This window comes from Phocoena sinus, chromosome 3, assembly GCF_008692025.1.
Source record: "Phocoena sinus isolate mPhoSin1 chromosome 3, mPhoSin1.pri, whole genome shotgun sequence".
In the NCBI taxonomy this organism is placed as follows: Eukaryota; Metazoa; Chordata; class Mammalia; order Artiodactyla; family Phocoenidae; genus Phocoena; species Phocoena sinus.
This window is the reverse complement of record NC_045765.1, coordinates 147,885,076-147,904,054: the sequence shown is the minus strand read 5'-3', so window position 1 is coordinate 147,904,054 and position 18,979 is coordinate 147,885,076. Positions and strand designations below refer to the sequence as shown.

The window sequence follows — 18,979 nt, the reverse complement described above, 5'->3', positions numbered from 1 at the left end:
GGCTTCCCTGGTGGCGCAGTGGTTGAGGGTCCGCCTGCAGATGCAGGGGACATGGGTTCGTGCCTCGGTCCGGGAAGATCCCACATGCCGCGGAGCGGCTGGGCCCGTGAGCCATGGCCGCTGAGCCTGCGTGCCTGGAGCCTGTGCTCCGCAACGGGAGAGGCCACAACAGTGAGAGGCCCGTGTACCGCACAAAAAAATAGGAAAAAAAAAAGAAAAAAAGAGAGTCTCCAGATAACCTGAACGGCTCCCTCTCCTCCTTCCCTTCTTAACTCAAATGATACCACCCTTTTGGGGAGCTTCCCCAACCACCTGACTGAAAACTGCACCCATCTCAGCTCCTACTTTACTTTGGCCATCATCTACATCACCCTGTGACCTCTGTCTTATGTCCTGTCATCGTGTGTATTCCTTCACTACCACACGAGCTCCCCCAAGGGCAGGGAATTTTATTGTGTTCACTGCTATAGCCTCAGAGGCTAGAACAATGCCTGACGTATAGTGGGCACTCACTCGATAGCTGTTAAAGTAATGAATAAAAACACATTTGTTTTAACAAAGAAGTTTTGTCTTTATTAATAATAAACCAGTGAGGTTCAGTTTAAAACAACATTAAAAAGATGTTACGTCTTTTAATACAATGTTAGCCCTTTATTACTGGGACCACTGTGAGCTGATGGAAGCTATGAGCCCCCCTCTCCCTGCTCCCCGCCACCTCCCCAAATCCAGTACAATTTCAAGATATTCTGAGACTTTCCTGAAGTCTGTTTATAAACTTCTAAAGGGTCCACTGACCCCAGGGTAACAGCACCTGGCTTAAAGCGTCCTCTGGCTTGGAATCACGATTTCTCCCCTATTCTAGTGACTCAAGGAATATGTATGACTCAAGTATCAGTCTTCCCCCACCGCACCCCACCATTAGCCAGTTAAGTGTTACAGAGATACCTTCTACACAGGATTCACCAGTGAGCGACGGTAAGCACAATGTCTGCAGCTGAGACCATGACAAACACCCAGATGAAAGCTGAAAGATCGAGTGAATAATCCAGAGATTTCAAACAGTACTGATGTTTACAGAGCACAGCCCAAAAATCTGGTAAAGTGAATTTTTTGCCTCTCAGCTAAAAGTCTGGAGTCACAATCTCAGAAAGATAGAAAAATCAGGATCTATTCCACATAGAATATACGTTTCAAATTTTACTATTTAAAGAGCAAAATCATAGGGAATATGCACATTTACCCAAGTGAAGTTTTCCATTCAATAGGAGAGAAATCAAATACGTTGCAATAAAGACTCTCCAGCTAAAAACTGAATATGAGATCAGTAAAACAACAAGAGTGATTTGACTGTGTTTTATTTCAGTGGGCACACTTTATTCATAACTGTCTCCAGGAGAACTAGGCTAGGTCTCAACCGGCAACAGTCACAGTTACTAAGCAAGTAAATACACCACCACTTTCGTGCTCTCCTTTATTTCTTTATGTCTTCAGTCTCATCTGGCTCTTTCTCTTGATGCTCTCTTTCCCACCTCATTTCTTTTAACTCTTGTCTGTATTTCCGTTCAATGAACCGCTTCTGATGGGCCATCTGGGGAAAGTTATCTGACACGAGGAGATATATTTTACACTTAATAAAGGAGAGCCACCAGTGCACAGAATGATGCAAACTAAACATACACATATACGAGCGAACATGTATTCATAGGAAATCTATATAGTTGTATTTTGTAAGGCAAGAGAAAAAAAAATTGCTTGCTTTCTTCTCTTATTCTTTTATCATTCGGGAACACAGTGGAAGTCTGGATCAGCAGTCGATTCTGGATTTCAGTATCTGATGTGAACTCGAGCATAAAAGGCACCGAAATACACAGGTATGTTAAAACATAGACATGTGGCTTCAGAATGTTTCCAGCTAAGGTGTTTTAACACAGTTCTCCTAGCAACAAGTGATTTTCAGGGAGAGATTAAAGGCTATAGCAAAAGGGAGTTGTATATTTTTACAAAGCTTAAACCAAAAACTTCAAACAACGATATTATCACACCATTATTTACCAACGATTAAAGTTTCTGAAAAGAGTAAAAAGATCAGATGGACAAAAGGAGGACACATCCTACGTCATTATTTCTGATAATTCAACTTGTGAAGTTTATCATGAGAAGCTAAAAGCTATATGGGCAACAGCAACTCAAGTAGAGCACTTTCATTTGGTGAAAGGAAACATGTCACTCAATAGCACAGTTTAACCTACATTTAGTTTGATATTTGACCCCGCTCAAGAGTGTTGACACAGTGGAAATCTTGAATAAGATGTAAACATTTTACAACTCATTTGTTATTTGTGGTATATAATGAGTGTAGCAGTGGAGTGAGAAATCAAATATGGAACAAGAAAAAGTCATTTTACACACTTAGTCAACAAACACTTACACACTTCAGCAACAAATATCACAAAGGGATGCATGCCTGAATGAGAGCAACACAAGTTATCTGGTAACAGAAGGACACCATTCTCCCTAACCTGGTACGGGTCTGTTAAACACAAGAGGTACTACTTCATGTTTGAAAATAGGAAGAATCAGCATGGCATGTTTGGGGGAAAGTTTGATTTTGTTGAGGTTGAAGCATAATAAACGTGGACATAAATATATAGTATATTCCTAACCCCCCTTCCTTTCAGCACAGTGTCCCATTTTTTACCCCAGGTGGGAGGAGGGACAGGGAGGGTGGTAGGAAAAGGATCTGAAAGGCAGGTGGTAAATCACCTAAGACCTAAGAGTCAGTGATTGACTTTAAACAAAAGAGGAGCCATAATGGCATATTTTAGAAATAAAACAGCAATAAAATCCTATTCTCTAAACGATGTTAATTTGATTCCTTAAGTACTGTATAAAACACAGGTTTCAAGTATTAAGAGTACTTAATTCCACCACTCAGATCTAGCCATAGATAAGCTTTTAGAATATATCCTTATAATAAGCCCTTTTCCTATGAAGTACAGTTACACTCCACACACACAGGCAATGTAAATGTGCACATATATTACACAGACACGTGAACACGTAAAATCATTCCCCCAGCCATCCTTACACTGGGAGAGTATAGTTATAGGCACATTTTGATGGGTACACTTGGGTTGGTAAACTACTGCCCACAGGCCAAATACAGCCCTCTACCTGTTTTGGTAAATAAGATTTTATTGGAACACAGACACCAGCCATCTGCATACTACCTGAGCCTACGGGCTACAGTGGCAGAGGTACATAATTGTGACAGAGTACTTACTATCTGGTCCTTTATAGAAAATGTTTGTCAATCTCTGGGATAATTTATTTAAACATTTCCCTACCTTCAAACATGCAGTTTGACTGGTTGATTTTTTGGCTATTACAAACCAAGCTGTCACATTTATCGTGGTAGGTGAACTTTAGCTCATAGCTCCAATTATTTTCTTAGGTTTGACTCCTAGAAATGAAATCTCTAGATCAAAGGGTATGAACCTCTTTAAGGACCTGATACAGACAGCCAAACTGTTTTCCAGCAGTTTAAACAATTCCCTTCCACCAGTATGCATGTGAAGGCCAGTCTCAGAATCAGCCATCTCTCCAGTATGTTTTATGGTTGAAGGCAAACAAACCAAAAACTCAAAAGATCATCTCTAACAACCCTACAGCTGGAAAATGGAGTCTCATTTTTAGTTCAATATGTGATTATACACATATAAAAAAGCTCCACAACAGAGTCAACAAAACTCTCAGTGAAGATTCCATGGACATGGGACCCTGGTAACACCAGCTTCTGCCCCCAGGACTCCTCCCCCTGCCCCCACCCACAAGCTATTATCCGCCAATTACCACTTGGCTCCCGGCCCTCCTGCCTTTCCTGGAATCTCTCCCAGGCTGAGCATCCGGGGCCTCTTTACCTTTAGCTTCCCGCACTTTGCTCTCGCCCACACTGAGCTGGCGTTTGAAGCATGAGGGAACTGCACTGTCAGGTTTTACCCACAGGTTCTGCTGGGCGGCACGATATACCTCAGAAGAAAACTTCCTTGCACTTAAGCCTTCAATTTACAAAAGACTCTGTAGTTCCCTATAGGGTCAATTATATAATTGAAGTTTCTTCAACCCAGCCATCCAACTCTTGGGAATCCAACCCTTAGAACTAAAAGCAGCAATACAGCGACTTTTATTATCAACAATGATAAAAAGACAGAAACAGTGTCCACCAAAAATTTTAAAAGCTGAATAAAATACGGCATGAAATATTACGCAGCCCTTAAGAAAGAATGAATTGGAGCCACTATGACCTGCAGGGCTGCCCGTGATGTATTATTTAGCAAGAAAAGAAAGATGCAGAGAAGTACGTAAATATCCTGTCTTAATAAAACAATGGCTAAAAACTAAAAAGAAAAAAACCATCACAGGTTTAGGATTTTAGAAGTATAGAGAAATATGTAGAATGAAATATACTAAGTCACTCACATGGGTTACCTGTGCTGAGAGTGGGACTCTATACAAAACAGGAAAATGAAAATCAAAAAGCATTTGGGAATACTTTTTTTTTAAATTATAAGCCCATTTTATACATATCTTACATTCTACCACACTCTGTCTGGAGAATAATTATGAAGAAAAGATCACATTTTATCAGTACTTACCATTTTTCTACTTCCCCATTTTCTTTCCATAAAATACTCATTACATTATGAACATATAATTACAGAAAAAGAGATAGGCTTACATTTTTCAAGTGCATCCATTGCTGCTCCCATTTCTGCTTGCTGAATACTATTAAATAAAATAAAGACAAGGTACATTTTAAGAATTTTTTTTCCAAAAACACAAAGCATGGCTCCAAATTATTCAGGCTGATTTTCTTTCATGTTTGGTTCATAAAATTGTATCTGATTACTTCTACTGTCACATACTGAATTGCAGATAGGAATACACACAAGGGCATGCAGAAATGTCATTTATTTGCACAAAGCCTGTTAAGTTATTCGTTCCACACCTTTAACACTGCAATAAAATGCCTTCCATCTATATTAGGTCTGAAGTATTTCTTACTTAAATTTGAACATCTTCAGTGTAAAGTTTAAGCGGCAAAGAGTAAAAAAATACACGTGTAGACAGACTTCAAATCATTTCTCAGTTTAAGATATAAATTGGAAGTTTCAAAGAAAGGTGATAACATACAAAATTGTTTTTACCTGAAGATGTGAGCATTTTCTACAAAGCTCAAGTGAGTAGTAATAAGAGATCAAGTGTCTAATGGCTGTGTCATGCATGACATGTTCTATGAAACGCTTGCAGCAGTGTTGGGTAACTTAAACTGGACAGACCTTACCTGTGCACCAGGTAATGTTCTTTCCTCAAGGTAGCCAAAGCCCTTTAGGCAATGGCATTCCCACTGCTCAAGGCCGATTCTCAAGTTTGGGGCTGAGCTTGGTGGGGACATTAAGCCTTGGGATTCACTTTGCTATTACCCTCGAATACTCTATACTCTGAGTTTAAAAAGACAGGCTGCAGAGTTTGGAAATACCAAGCAGGCACCTGCCAGACACACAGGATGTTCATGTGAAGAAATTTAAAGTATCTTCTTTTCATACCTTGGGCCTTTCCCACAGCCGATTCTTTCTCCCTTGAAGTAGACAGCCACGGTATAGGTCCTAGCATGGGATGGCCCCACTGTCTGCAGAGTCCTGGAAGGAAAAGGAAAAACATTAATTACGTAAAGTGTTACTTAATTGTTATTGCTAATATATAACTCCAAGAAAAACCACGTGACTTATTGCTTAGAGAGAGGAAGGTAAAATTAACAGGAAAATTAAAGGAGTAAGGTTTTGATTTGCTAACGTGACAAATAAAACATAGAGAGCTTTGAAGTAGGAAATTTAAAAAATTCTACAGTGGATTTTTATATACACATATTTTTCCCAAAGCATTATAAACAGTATCTGAAGGCGAACAACGAAGGGTAAAATATTTTTTAACAATTTCAAAGTGTTATTCCTAGTATCATAAAATTAACAAACTTTTGTCAGTGAAAAGTTAGCCATTTCAGTCTGTTCATTGTTCTTCAGTGCTAATCACAGCGAAAAATCATAAATATTGGGGTAATACACCTCAAGCCAGAGCTGAATGGCTTCACACCCTTTACGGATTCTTTCTAATGTCTGGTATCTTATCTAAAAGATCAGAAAATATATTTAATTTCTGAAACATCAGAGATCATTTCAAAGGTATGCTATGGTGTGGAGTACACAACACAACTGCCAAAAAACAGAACTCCAGGCACTCTGGATTTTAATGACAAGGTGCAGATTTCAAATGTGGTAAAACTGATAACTTCATGGAAAAGGGAAATTAAACGCAGCCAACAAAGATAATGGAATGAACACAGTAATCTTGAAAAAACTATGTAAAACAACCCCATCATCTTGATAAAAATGAACAAGCTCATCGCGTACTTTCATTTGGGGGATATATGAGAAGGGAGCAGTCATTTCCTTTGTGTGTATATACTCACTAGGATGAAACTACACGGATGGCTTCTTAAAGGTAGTGCTTATTATAGTAATCATGCTGGCGCTATGATAAGTTTATCATCCTCGTTTTATTTATTGAACTTTAATTATCACTTTGATGAGGAAATACTTTGAGCCTTTCATGTCATACAGTTTGGATGTTCATTATGCTTATTAGACACATGTTAAAGTGCTATTTCTAAACATTTGGTTTTTTTCCCAATAAGTAAAGGAATCACTGTTTAGCAGTGACAGCTTCTTGGGACAATTTATAGCAGCCTGCTGTGGGGTGACTCAACCTTCTGTTGGCCTCAGTTTTTCTTTTAGTGAAAAAGCCTATAACGTGTTGTGACTATTAAATAAAAACATAAAAAAGGATTTAAATTCCCGGCTGCCACTCTGGTGTTTTCCCTTGAGTACTGTGAAGTCTGAGAAAGTCCGCAGGAAGGGGCTTTTATTCCATATGAAACACTCACACAAATGTGTGTACTTGCACCCATGTGTGTACAGAGACGGGGGTAACCCAGTCCTAAAAACTAGATACTTAAACATCCTTAAAAATACATATCCAGACCATACCTTGGGAGGCAACCCACTTATTTTGATAATCCCTCCCTCTTATAATTCCTCTTTTTTTTTTTTTTTTTTTTTTTAATTTTTTTTTTTTTTTTTTTTTGCGGTACGCGGGCCTCTCACTGCTGTGGCCTCTCCCGCTGCGGAGCACAGGCTCCGGACGCGCAGGCTCAGCGGCCATGGCTCACGAGCCCAGCCGCTCCACGGCATGTGGGATCCTCCCGGACCGGGGCACGAACCCGCGTCCCCTGCATCGGCAGGCGGACTCCCAACCACTGCGCCACCAGGGAAGCCCTATAATTCCTCTTTGAAACCACCTTCTAAGACCACCTTCTGAGACCACCCTCTGAAACCACCTTCTGAGTGTCTCATGATAATTACTCTACTTCAGAGTCAAACCTCCTGTTTTCATCAAAACTGGTGTTACGTGTTTAGTGACCTGCGTTTCCTTTGAATGACTTTTGGCTACTACTCAAAGGATAAAGATGTGTCACTAAAGATATTCAAAAGTACACGGCAGCTTTTAGTACACATTCTGAAAAGAAAAGTTCCAAATATTTGAATAATACAGCAGCGGTGAAGAACTGCTCTGCTTTTTACAGTGATTGCCTATCAGGCAATCGGGACAGAGGCCAGCAGGGCTTCAGAGAGTGGAGAGAGACACACAAGTACTGTTACAAACAAACAAGCACACACCATCTAATCTAGATGTGTAGGCAGCAGGGGTTATAAGAAATAAGAAGACAACTATAAGAATGTACATAAAACAATTTAACCTAAATTTTTCTGATCTTGATCAGAAAAATTATCTGAGCATGTCTTTCTCCCAGGGTGCAGTTCCCAAAGCATTTTAGAGATGGGAGAAAGCACAGATAATCGAATGTGACCCACTTACTTAGAGCTCAAAGACTGAGAGGCCCAAAGAGTTTGAGCATTGGGCCCAGAGTCAAGATGTCTCCATGCAGGACTCATGTGGCCATTACCCCACAGTGATTAGTTTTTCCTCCAGGCACATGGAGCATTACTCTAAGTTTCCCGGATCCAACAGCCTGTGGGCAGCAGGTACTCACTTGTACAGAGGAATGTCTGGCTCTTTTCCTTCTGTCCTAAGTGTCAAGCAACACTGCTGAAGCTGGGATTTGGGGTCATTCCAATCCTGATTCAAAATGAACTCCTGCAACAAGTCCCCAAAAAGTATTTAGTAAAGGGTTCTAGAATCACCAAGCATAGAGCATACAACCAATTTAAATTTTATAGGAGCTTACTTTTAATCGTGGAAAGAAACAAACATTCATGAAAGTATGAACATATTCCAAATCCTTATCAATGTACAGAGCTGCGATAAATGCTGAAAAAGAGAATACGTAAAAATAAGCCACAATACATTGCCATTTACTAGAAAGAGTACGAGTCCTAGACTTTTAAGAAACGTTAACTTCCAAGCCCTCTTTATTTTTTAGCATTACCGTTTCATCTTTCTTCAAACAAGAACTACTCTTTATCACTAATATTAAAAGTAGCAATAGAGATGTATAATTAAGATGCAAAACCACAAAGACCAAATTACGTTTGACTAAGGGATAAATGAATAATTAGTTAAAACGATACACAAAGTGCTGCCGTATAGCAGGGAAAGAGTGACACCTGGGAACACAACCATGTTAACATCAAATAAATCAAAATAAAACTTGAAGATCAGATGTGATGCCAGAATGAGCACATCCTTGGGGCCTGCTATTCTTAACACCGGTCTTGAGGAGATCACCCATTTACAAGGGTTTGTGTTACCTTTCATCAACAGATATGGGACAATTTATAGATTCAATCTGCCAAAACAGAGAAAAAATTAATACTGCGCTTAATGACAATAAAACAATATAACCAAATTTGCATTAAAAAACGGTGACCCCAAAGACAGCTTCATTAAAAGGTACCTTCACCACACAAACAAACAGCGAGTTTTTAAAAGGAGGAATAAAAATAGCTTTTGTTGAGCTAAAAAAAGCCAGTGAGACTGATGATCACTCAACTTACGTTTTTTCTAATTCTAATCTTAAGTTACTTTTCTTTAATTGAAAAATAAGTTCTTTTAAGCTCCTTAGTCAGATTGCCTTTGCACTTTGTAAATCAGCTAGTAGACTCTAATATCTGTATATAATTCCAATTGCCCAAAATACCAAAACATTAGAAAAAAAAAAGGTTCCAAGGCCCAGTGAATGGCCCACTTATTTTACAGTAGTATCAGAAACAATAAAATTGTGTGTATGATCCTTTAGTTAGCTATAATAGTATTACTTATAATGCTACGAGACCATAGCAGATGGTCTGATAACTGCAAAAGATGACAACATTGTCCATAGAGCTTTGAGTTCATTCACAACAACAGATAATTGTTTTAGTATTTAGGGAATAAATTACCTTCTTTCTTCTAGGCCTCTATCTAAAGGCTGCTGGGTGGCAAAAACAGCTATGATTCACTATTTCCAATCTTCACATTCTGTTACTGTTTCACACAAAGAGATGTGATGGCTGAGCATTAGGATGGAGGGGCGTAGGGTGAGGAGGGGGGAGCATTAGTGAACACAGACTGAACATAAATTCGTTATCCACAAGTCTTTTTTTTTTAATTTTTATTGGAGTATGGCTGCTTTACAATGTTGTGTTAGCCTCCACTGCTCATTATTCACAAGTCTTAATTCCAAACTATTCTCCTTCAAACAAGCTTTGGAGAGAAGCATAAATAAAAATTAAAATAGAGAAGAGGTTTCTTTAATCAGAACATAATAATAATAATGAGAAGCAGCATAAATTTGGTCCATTGATTTAAACTTGAATCTGCGGGTTAAGAGAAAAGCTTTATTCCCTAGGACTCACATTCCAAAAGGTCGGCCAAGGTCTTGGTCCTAAGGGCCACAGGCCTCTTGGTCTTGTCGTTGGTGATGGCATATTCCTGCATGCCCAATTCCTCTGCTACCTTGGCTTGAGTTCTGTTATTCACCAAAGAGCTTCGCAACAGCTGGCCAAAAGGAATTGAGGTACATTTAGAAACCATTTCACTTTTGGTCTCTCTCTTGCTCCTGCGTTGGGCCCACCCAGCCTAGACCACAGGGACACCTAGGCAAGCAATGGCTTAAGTTCTCAACCACCACCCCCAGGCAACAGTGACAAATTCCACATGCTTCTAGTTTCTCCTTAATAACTTACTCTGCTCTTGGATTTTACCTAACTGACATTTAAATAGTTCATTTAGTTGTTTAGTAGCAGTGAGCAGTGTTGGGGGAGATGCTATACTATACTAAAGGTCAAAGATTCCATTAAGTTTAATGTTACTAAACCAAGGAGCATTTTAACTTTAAAAAAATCAACTTATTGAAGTATAATTTGCATACAATAAAATGCACCCATTTTAAGTATAGTTAAATGAGTTTTGACAAGCTTCTACATTTCTGTTACCCCAAACAAGTTCCCTGGCCCCTTGGCGATCAATCAATCCAATCCATCTATCACCAGGCAAGCTTGACCTACTTTCTGTCACTGTACGTTAGTTTTAAAGGAGCATTTTTTAAAAAGTCAAAAATAAAAATAAAAATAAAAAAAAGTCAAAAATAAGCTTCACATTTTATGGCACTGATGTTAATTTTGATATCATAGGATTTGGGGAAGTGACGCTTTAGTATTATTTAAAATATTGAAATTATTTATTTACATTTTACTTTCATTCTTTAAAGATTTATATTGTATATACATATATATATATCAGATTTATATGTATATATAAAGATTATATATACTATATATCCTGACTCATAGCTTTTCAAGCTGAGACCCTTTATTTTTAATCAAATTAAAATATAATTTCCGTATTTCAACTTCAGGAATTCCAAACAAAAATTTCTACTAGAAATTTCAGTCAGCTAGCAGTCCTCTAAAAGGACCATCCAAGTAGTAACATTAAACAGTGCATGAAAATTGTACAACCAGTCTATTGTAGACGTGCCCCTAAAACAAGCATGGCTTAGGAATTTAACAGTCACTGATCACTCACTAAAGGAAGGTGGGGAGGGAGGCTGGAGAAAGTGGGTAGATATAAAGATGAGAACTCACCAAACAAAAGCTGAAAGTAATTATCCCCAATCTCTAAGATTTGGGGGAATAAAGTACCTAAAACTAGAACTTTTTCTTACAACAGATAAAACAAACTCTTGGTCTAGTACAATTCCTTCCTGCTAAGGAATAACCCTGACACCAGGGCCAAGGAACAGGAAGCAGCTGCAAGTTATGCTGGTATTATATCCCCTGCCGTTCCACATCGAACTTTGTTTATTAGATGCAAGTTTTATGCTCTGTGGCTCCACAGTGTCAACTGAGCTTATGAAAATCAAGATTTATCCTCAATGCCTGAGACTGCATCCTTGACAATAGATAAATAAGAAACAATATGCTCTTAATTTGTCTGACAATGATTCATGAAGCAGAAATACAACTTGATCTCCACATGCCATGCTTGCTGTTGAGTTAGACTGTTATTCTTTGCTTGTCTCTGCTCCTTGCCTCCTCCGATTGCCCCCTAAACTCAATCTTTTCTTCAATACAGTGTTTTCATTAAAATTAATATCCACAGAGAAGCTCAAAATTAAAAAGGCCTAGCATATAACGTTAAAAAGAAGACACAACCAGGGAATTCCCTGGTGGTCCAGTGGTTAAGACTCAGCGCTTTTACAGCTGTGGCCCAGGTTCAATCCCTGGTCGGGGAACTAAGATGCTGCAAGCCATGCGGCGCAGCCAAAAATAACAAAACAAAACAAAACAAAAACGCAACCATTAGGGAGCCCACCAGTCTAATATCTTGTAATTACAGAATAACTGAGCTGGAAGCTGGAAGGGAGACATCTTTCTCAGTCTGGATTTATAATGGGGGAGGGGGAGGTTCACAAAGTACAGGCCATGGGGGAACAGAAGGGCTATTTTGAGAATATGGCTATGCTGCGTGAACTAGCTTCTCTCTCAGTATATGCTTTTGGTGAGAGGAGAAAACTCTAACTTGGGCTGCATGTAAGGAGATTTCATGCCTTAGAATCATGGCATGCCTGATGTACATATGAGCTCACACAAACCAAAATACGTCACTGGTTATTGGGCCCCAGCTGCCGCCTTCCAGCCTCAGGGCTCCTCATTCGGTGCTGAGCAGTAATGCTGTCTGACAGGGAAGGAGGAAAGCAGTGAGGATGTAAACAGAAACACTACCAATTTTATTTAAGATATGCCCCGATGGGTCTTAAAGCACCAGCAGGGTGGCCAGCAGAAAGTGAGATCTTTCAGTTCTTGCCAAAACTTGGAGCCTGAACCAAAAGTCAGTGGGGGAGAAGGAAGATATAAATCATCCATATTTTTAGAGGCAGTTTAAATTTAGAAGATGAGTTGAAAAGAGGTAAGACCTTGCTCTTAAACAACAAAGCCTGAATGGCAGTTCTTTAAATGACAACCTCCATCCTTGGCCTTTGCTGAACCCTGTTTCAGAATAAATCATGCTGTTTGCCAACGAGTGAGATCAAGAGGGGATCACAAGGCAAAAAACCACCTAAAGTTATGGCAGTTCAGTGCAACAGCTGTGGAGGCTGATGCTATACCAGACCCTGGGCTGCTGGCTGACGATACTGAGCTGATCAACATCCTGTGGCTGCCCTCCGAGAGCTGCTAATCTCTGAAGGAAGCCATACACAAAGTGGCCAATGCAATGCACTGTGACAGCTGCAGTGACAGCAGAGGCCACAGCATACGCAGGTACTCTTCTCCAACCCAGCTTTTCAAAAAGGCCTCCTGGAGGACCTGACCCCTGAGTAAAAACATTTCAGAGGCTTGTTGACTTAGCTGGCTGTTATAACAGAATCATTAGTTAGTTCTGTCATACTGGTACTCAGGCCTCTTCCAAGAACCAAGAGATTAGAATTTCTGGAAAGTATATTTTTAAAAATTTTATATAGGTGGATTCTGATGAATGTAGAGTCAGAACTGAAAAGAATGAATCTGCCAGTGGGAGAAGAATGGGTGATATGGTCTGAGTGTTTGTGTCACTGCAAAATTCGTATGTTGAAATCCTAACCCCTAAAGGTGATGGCATTAAGAGGTGGGGGCCCCTGGAAGGTGATTAGGTCATGAGAGTGGAGCCCTCATGAATGGGAGCAGTGCCCTTATAAAAGAGGCCCCTATCAGCACAGACACCAGAGACAAGCAGGAAACACTAAGGCTGCTGCTGCAGCCACCAAGAAGCCTGTCTGCAAGCACAGGTCACTCTCCACACCTCCCCTCCTGAGAGCCTGTGCAGCCCACCACTGCCAGGGTTCCGTGATCCAGGGACAACTTCCCCAGGAGAACACACGGCGCGCCTCAGGCTGGTGCAACGTCACACCTGCCTCTGCCGCAGCAGGCCCGCCCCGCACTCCGTACCCCTCCCTCCCCCCAGCCTGAGTGAGCCAGAGCCCCCGAATCAGCAGCTCCTTTAACCCCATCCTGTCTGAGCGAAGAACAGATGACCTCAGGAGACCTACATGCAGAGGCGGGGCCAAATCCAAAGCTGAACCCCAGGAGCTGTGGAAACAAAGAAGAGAAAGGGAAATCTCTCCCTGCAGCCTCAGGAGCAGGGGATTAAATCTCCACAATCAACTTGATGTACCAGCATCTGTGGAATACATGAATAGACAACGAATCCTCCCAAAACTGAGGCGGTGGACTTTGGGAGCAACTGTAGGCTTGGGGTTGGCTTTCCGCATCTAATTGGTTTCTGGTTTCATGTTTATTTTAGTTTAGTATTTAGAGCTTACTATCATTGGTAGATTTGTTTATTGATTGGGTTGCTTCCTTCCTTTTTATTTTTTTTTAATATATATATATTTTTTCCTTTTCCTCTTTCTGTGACTGTGTAGGTGTATGCTTCTTTGTGTGATTTTGTCTGTATAGCTTTGCTTTTACTATTTGTCCTAGGGTTCTCTCTGTCCATTTTTGGCTTTTTTTGTTTCTTTGTTTTTTAGTATAGTTTTTAGTGCTTGTTATCAATGGTGGATGTGTTTTTTGGTTTGCTTGCTCTCTTCTTCCTTTCTTTTTAAAATTAATTTTTCACTTTTTTATTTTTAATAAATTTTTTTTTAGTAACTTTATTTTATTTATTTATTTATTTTTTCTTTCTTTCTTCCTTTATCTTTCTCTCTTTTCTTCTGAGCCGAGTGGCTGACAGGGTGTTGGTGCTCCAACTGGGTGTCAGGCCTGAGCCTCTGAGGTGGGAGAGTCGAGCTCAGGACACTGGTCCACAAGAGACCTCTGGGCCCCACATAATATCAAACAGCGAAAGCTCTCCCAGAGATTTCCATCTCAACTCTAAGACCCAGCTCCACTCAACAACCAGTAAGCTACAGTGCTGGACACCTTATGCCAAACAACTAGCAAGACAGGAACACAACCACACTCATTAGCAGAGAGACTGCCTAAAATCATAATAAGTTCACAGATATCCCAAAACACACCACCGGACATGGTCCTGCCCACCAGAAAGACAAGATCCAGCCTCATTCACCAGAACACAGGAACCAGTCCCTGCCACCAGGAAGCCTACACAACCCACCGAAACAACCTTACCCACTGGGGGCAGACACCAAAAACAACAGGAACTATGAACCTGCAGCCTGTGAAAAGGAGACCCCAAACACGGTAAGTTAAGCAAAATGAGAAGACAGAAAAACACACAGCAGATGAAGGAGCAAGGCATAAACCCACTAGACCAAATAATTGAAGAGGAATAGGCAGGTGACCTGAAAAAGAATTCAGAGTTATGATATAAAGATGATCCAAAATCTTGGAAATAGAATGGAGAAAATACAAGAAACATTTAACAAGGACCTAGAAGAACTAAGAGCAAACAAACGATGATGAACAACAAAATAAATGAAATTAAAAATTCTCTAGAAGGAATAAATAGCAGAATAACTGAGGCAGAAGAATGGATAAGTGATGTGGAAGATAAAAGAGTGGAAATAACTACCGCAGAGCAGAAAAAAAAAAAGAATGAAAAGAATTGAGGACAGTCTCAGAAACATCTGGGACATTAAACGCACCAACATTTGAATTACAGGGGTCCCAGAAGAAGAAGAGAAAAAAAAAGGGACTGAGAAAATATTTGAAGAGAGTACAGTTGAAAACTTCCTTAATATGGGAAAGGAAATAATCAAGTCCAGGAAACACAGAGAGTCCCATACAGGATGAATCCAAGGAGGAACATGATAAGACACATATTAATCAAACTATCAAAAATTAAATACAAAGAAAAAAATATTAAGAGCAGCAAGGGAAAAGCAACAAATGACAAACTAGGGAATCCCCATAAGGTTAACAGCTATCTTTCAGCAGAAACTCTGCAAGCCAGAGGGAGTGGCAGGACATATTTAAAGTCATGAAAGGGAAGAACCTACAACCAAGATTACTCTACCCAGCAAGGACCTCTTTCAGATTCGACTGAGAAATTAAAACCTTTACAAACAAGCAAAAGCTAAGAGAATTCAGCACCACCAAACCAGCTTTACAACAAATGCTAAAGGAACTTCTCTATGCAGGAAACATAAGAGAAGGAAAGGACCTACAATAACAAACCTAAAACAATTAAGAAAATGGTAATAGAAACATACATATCAATAACTACCTTAAATGTAAATGGATTAAATGCTCCAACCAAAAGACACAGACTGGCTGAATGGATACAAAAACAAGACCCGTATATATGCTGTCTACAAGAGACCCACTTCAGACCTAGGGACACATACAGACTGAAAGTGAGGGGATGGAAAAAGATATTCCACGCAAATGGAAATCAAAAGAAAGCTGGAGTAGCAATTCTCATATCACACAAAATAAACTTTAAAGACTATTACAAAAGCCAAAGAAGGACACTACATAATGATCAAGGGATCGATCCAAGAAGAAGATATAACAGTTGTAAATATTTATGCACGCAACATAGGAGCACCTCAATACAGAAGGCAAATACTAACAGCCGTAAAAGGGGAAATCGACAGTAACACATTCATAGTAGGGGACTTTAACACCCCACTTTCACCAATGGACAGATCATCCAAAATGAAAAAAAAAATAAGGAAACACAAGTTTTAAATGATACATTAAACAAGACAGACTTAATTGATATTTATAGGACATTCCATCCAAAAACAAGAGAATACACTTTCTTCTCAAGTGCTCATGGTGTTAACATCCTCCAGGATAGATAATATCTTGGGTCACAAATCAAGCCTTGGTAAATCTAAAAAAATTGAAATTGTATCAAGTATCTTTTCCGACCACAACACTATGAGACTAGATATCAATTACAGGGAAAAATCTGTAAAAAATACAAGCACATGGAGGCTAAACAATACACTACTAAATAACCAAGAGATAACTGAAGAAATCAAAGAGGAAATCAAAATATACCTAGAAACAAATGACAACGAAAACACGACAACCCAAAACCTATGGGGTGCAGCAAGAGCAGTTCTAAGAGGGAGGTTTATAGCAATACAATCCTACCTCAAGAAACAAGAAACATCTCAAATAAACAACCTAACCTTACACCTAGAGCAATCAGAGAAAGAACAAAAAAAAAACCCCAATGTTAGTGGAAGGAAAGAAATGACAAAGGTCAGATCAGAAATAAATGAAGAAGAAATGAAGGAAACAAAAGCAAAGATCAATAAAACTAAAAGCTGGTTCTTTGAGAAGATAAACTAAATTGATAAACCATTAGCCAGACTCATCAAGAAAAAAGCGAGAAGACTCAAATCAATAGAATTAGAAATGGAAAAGGAGAAGTAACAACTGACACTGCAGAAATACAAAGGATCATGAGAGATTACTACAAGCAACTCTATGCCAATAAAATGGTCAAATTCTTAGAAAAGCACAACCTCCCGAGACTGAACCAGGAAGAAACAGAAATTATAAACAGACCAATCACAAGCACTGAAATTGAAACTGTGATTTAAAATCTTCCAACAAACAAAACTCCAGGACCAGATGGCTTCACAGGCAAATTCTATCAAATATTTATCCTTCTCAAACTCTTCCAAAATACAGCAGAGGGAGGAACACTCCCAAACTCATTCTATGAGGTCACCATCACCCTGATAACAAAACCAGACAAAGATGTCACAAAGAAAGAAAACTACAGGCCAATATCACGGATGAACACGGATGTAAAAATCATGAACAAAATACTAGCAAACAGAATCCAACAGCACAGTAAGGGATCATGCACCATGATTAAGTGGGGTTTATCCCAGGAACGCAAGGATTCTTCAACATACGCAAATCAATCAACGTGATACACCATATTAACAAACTGAAGGATAAAAACCATATGATCATCACAATAGATGCAGAAAAAGTTTTCAACAAAATTCAACACCCATTTATGATAAAAACCTCCAGAAAGTAGGCATAGAGGGAACTTACCTCAACATAATAAAGGCCGTATATGACAAACCCACAGCCAACATCATTCTCAATGGTGGAAAACTGAAACCATTTCCTCTAAGATAAGGAACAAGACAAGGTTGTCCATTCTCACCACTATTATTCAAAAGTTTTGAAAGTTTTAGCCACAGCAATGAGAGAAGAAAAAGAAAAAAAAGACTCCAATTCGGAAAAGAAGAAGTAAAACTGTCATTGTTTGAAGATGACATGATACTATACTTAGAGAATCCAAAAGATGCTACCAGAAAACTACTAGAGCTAATCAATGAATTTGGTAAAGTATCAGGATACAAAATTAATGCACAGAAATCTCTTGCATTCCTATACACTAATGATGAAAAGTCTGAAAGAGAAATTAAGGAAACACTCCCACTTACCACTACAACAAAAAGAATAAAATACCTAGGAATAAACCTACCTAAGGAGACAAAAGACCTGTATGCAGAAAATTATAAGACAATGATGAAAGAAATTAAAGATGTTAAGAACAGATGGAGAGATATACTATGTTCTTGGATTGGAAGAATCAACACTGTGAAAATGACTATACGGCCCAAAGCAATCTACAGATTCAGTGCAATCCCTATCAAACTACCAATAGCATTTTTCACAGAACTAGAACAAAAAATTTCACAATTTGTATGGAAACACAAAAGACCCCAAATAGCCTAAGCAATCTTGAGAAAGGAAAATGGAGTTGGAGGAATCAGGCTCCCTGACTTCAGACTATATTACAAAGCTACAGGAATCAAGACAGTATGGTACTGGCTCAAAAACAGAAATACAGATCAATGGAACAGGATAGAAAGCCCAGAGATAAACCCACGCACAGATGGTCACCTTATCTTTGATAAAGGAGGCAAGAATATACAATGGAGAAAAGACAGCCTCTTCAATAAGTGGTGCTGGGAAAACTGGACAGCTACATGTTAAGAGAATGAAATTAGAACACTCCCTAACACCATACACAAAATAAACGCAAACTGGATGAAAGATCTAAATGTAAGGCCAGATATTAAAAAACTCTTAGAGGGAAACATAGGCAGAACACTCTAGGACATAAATCACAGCAAGATCCTTTTTGACCCATCTCCTAGAAAAATGGAAGTAAAAACAAAAATAAACAACTGGGGCCTAATGAAACTTAAAAGCTTTTACACAGCAAAGGAAAACATAAACAAGACGAAAAGACAACCCTCAGAATGGGAGAAAATATTTGCAAATGAAGCAACTAACAAAGGATTAATCTCCAAAATTTACAAGCAGCTCATGCAGCTCAGTATCAAAAAAACAAACAACCAATCCAAAATTGGGCGGAAGACCTAAACAGACATCTCTCCAAAGATGATATACAGATTGCCAATGAACACATG

At 39.2% G+C, this 18,979-nt stretch overlaps 1 protein-coding gene and 1 non-coding gene across 2 annotated transcripts in view; one reads left to right on the top strand and one right to left on the bottom strand.

Annotated features, from left to right (window-relative positions):
* Positions 1–550: 550 nt before the first annotated feature.
* The window catches only part of DROSHA (drosha ribonuclease III), an 88,020-nt gene continuing 69,591 nt past the window's right edge, over positions 551–18,979 (bottom strand). Inside the window, exons 19-24 of the mRNA XM_032626573.1 lie at positions 9,972–10,113; positions 8,363–8,445; positions 8,168–8,271; positions 5,607–5,699; positions 4,739–4,785; positions 551–1,602 (exon numbers count right to left, since the gene is read on the bottom strand). Of these exons, the coding sequence (XP_032482464.1) occupies positions 1,472–1,602; positions 4,739–4,785; positions 5,607–5,699; positions 8,168–8,271; positions 8,363–8,445; positions 9,972–10,113 (600 nt within the window). The 3' untranslated portion in view covers positions 551–1,471. The remainder of the gene's footprint in view (positions 1,603–4,738; positions 4,786–5,606; positions 5,700–8,167; positions 8,272–8,362; positions 8,446–9,971; positions 10,114–18,979) is intronic.
* Positions 11,780–11,851, top strand: TRNAK-UUU. Its single transcript has one exon. It is a non-coding gene; the product is annotated as a tRNA-Lys (tRNA).